At 35.1% G+C, this 1394-nt stretch overlaps 1 protein-coding gene across 1 annotated transcript; it reads left to right on the top strand.

Annotated features, from left to right (window-relative positions):
* Positions 1-714: 714 nt before the first annotated feature.
* LOC108377059 (uncharacterized) lies at positions 715-983 on the top strand (the record flags this gene model as incomplete). The annotated part of the gene is made up of 1 exon (XM_017633326.1): positions 715-983. A coding segment is annotated over one exon (269 nt), but the record flags the coding sequence as incomplete, so codon positions are not given.
* Positions 984-1394: the final 411 nt, after the last annotated feature.

The following is a 1394-nucleotide window of genomic DNA, read 5'->3' on the forward strand; positions in this document are numbered from 1 at the left end:
AAAAATTAACGATATTATTCTTGCTCAAAAAAATAATATTTGTCGAATGGTAAAACTTGTTTCGTCATTTCAATGCATAGTCGCAGAATGAACAATTCTGCCTTTTCAATGTCCAATGGAAATGCAGTATAACGCATACTGAGATTGCACGCCTAGATAAGATATGAATGCAAGCGTCTTTCGCCTCCAAATATGAAAAAAAAAGAAATGATAACATTGCAAAAAAACTTCTTAATTGATAAACACATGTCTCATAACTATTATTAGAACTCATTAATGGGTTTTTAATTTGTTGCTTTAATTTTTTTATGCCATTTTAAATAAACTAATGGCGTTTTCTTTTCTAACGGAAAATGTTGCCTTCTCAGTGCTTTCTACGCGCAAATACTAAGGAGAAGGCAATGCAAAGGCAACATTTTTTGTAGAAAAGAAAACGCCATAAATTTTCGCACTTATAAAAGCTGTATGATGCTCACAAATTTGCACTACTTGCTTCTCCTATATCGACCGCAAACATAAAAAATATCTTCCTTTCTTGTCGGTCGCTATACATTTTGCACACATCGCAAAATGAAATTCATCAGTACGTACATACATACATACATACATATGAGGAACATTCTTGTGTAACAAACCGAGTCGCATAATTTTTTTTTTTGTTTGTTTTCATTTACTGACTCTCGTTTCTCTTCTATTTCAACCATTTAATTACAGTTACTTGTTTCGTACTCCTCGTGGCTATATCTGTAGCAAAAGTTTCCGCAGATGCTGGGCGTTCGGCTTGCCGTAATCCTGTGGAAATCGGTCAAACTTACCAACATCACTTCGATCCGGCCAAGTATTGGTATTGTGAAACATTGGGGGTGGCTGCAATTGAGAAGGATTGCCCTAATGGCATGGCCTATATGCACCTGCTAAAAGAATGCATCCCATGGGCCAGCTGGCAGTGGAAAAAGCTGCAAAATCCACCAACTTTAGCGTAAATGTGAGACAAAGCAGAGGACAATAGAATATTGTGCATTGAGTACATATGCCTGCAGAAGTAAAATGAAATCATCAGCTATACAATAAAAAAAATCAATTTTATGCACACGAAAAAATTTGTATATTCGTGGGCGGTTGCTTGAGTGTAATATATCTATGTGTATACACCTAGCAATTTTCATATTTTCTATTTTTATACCCGAGCGCACTTGTGCACAAGGGTATTATAACTTTGTTCACATAACGGTTGTTTGTAACAGGCAAAACGAATCGAGATAGATATAGACAAATGTATGACTAAAATTGAGGCCTCTTTTCATATAACGGTAAATTTCAGAAAATGCTTGAAATTTCAATATTTCGAAATTTAAGGACGCTAATTTATTTAAAATGTATACACCCCGGCTTAC

Source organism: Rhagoletis zephyria, unplaced genomic scaffold, assembly GCF_001687245.7.
Source record: "Rhagoletis zephyria isolate East Lansing unplaced genomic scaffold, Rhagoletis_zephyria_1.1 Rzeph_scaffold_11399, whole genome shotgun sequence".
NCBI lineage: Eukaryota > Metazoa > Arthropoda > Insecta > Diptera > Tephritidae > Rhagoletis > Rhagoletis zephyria.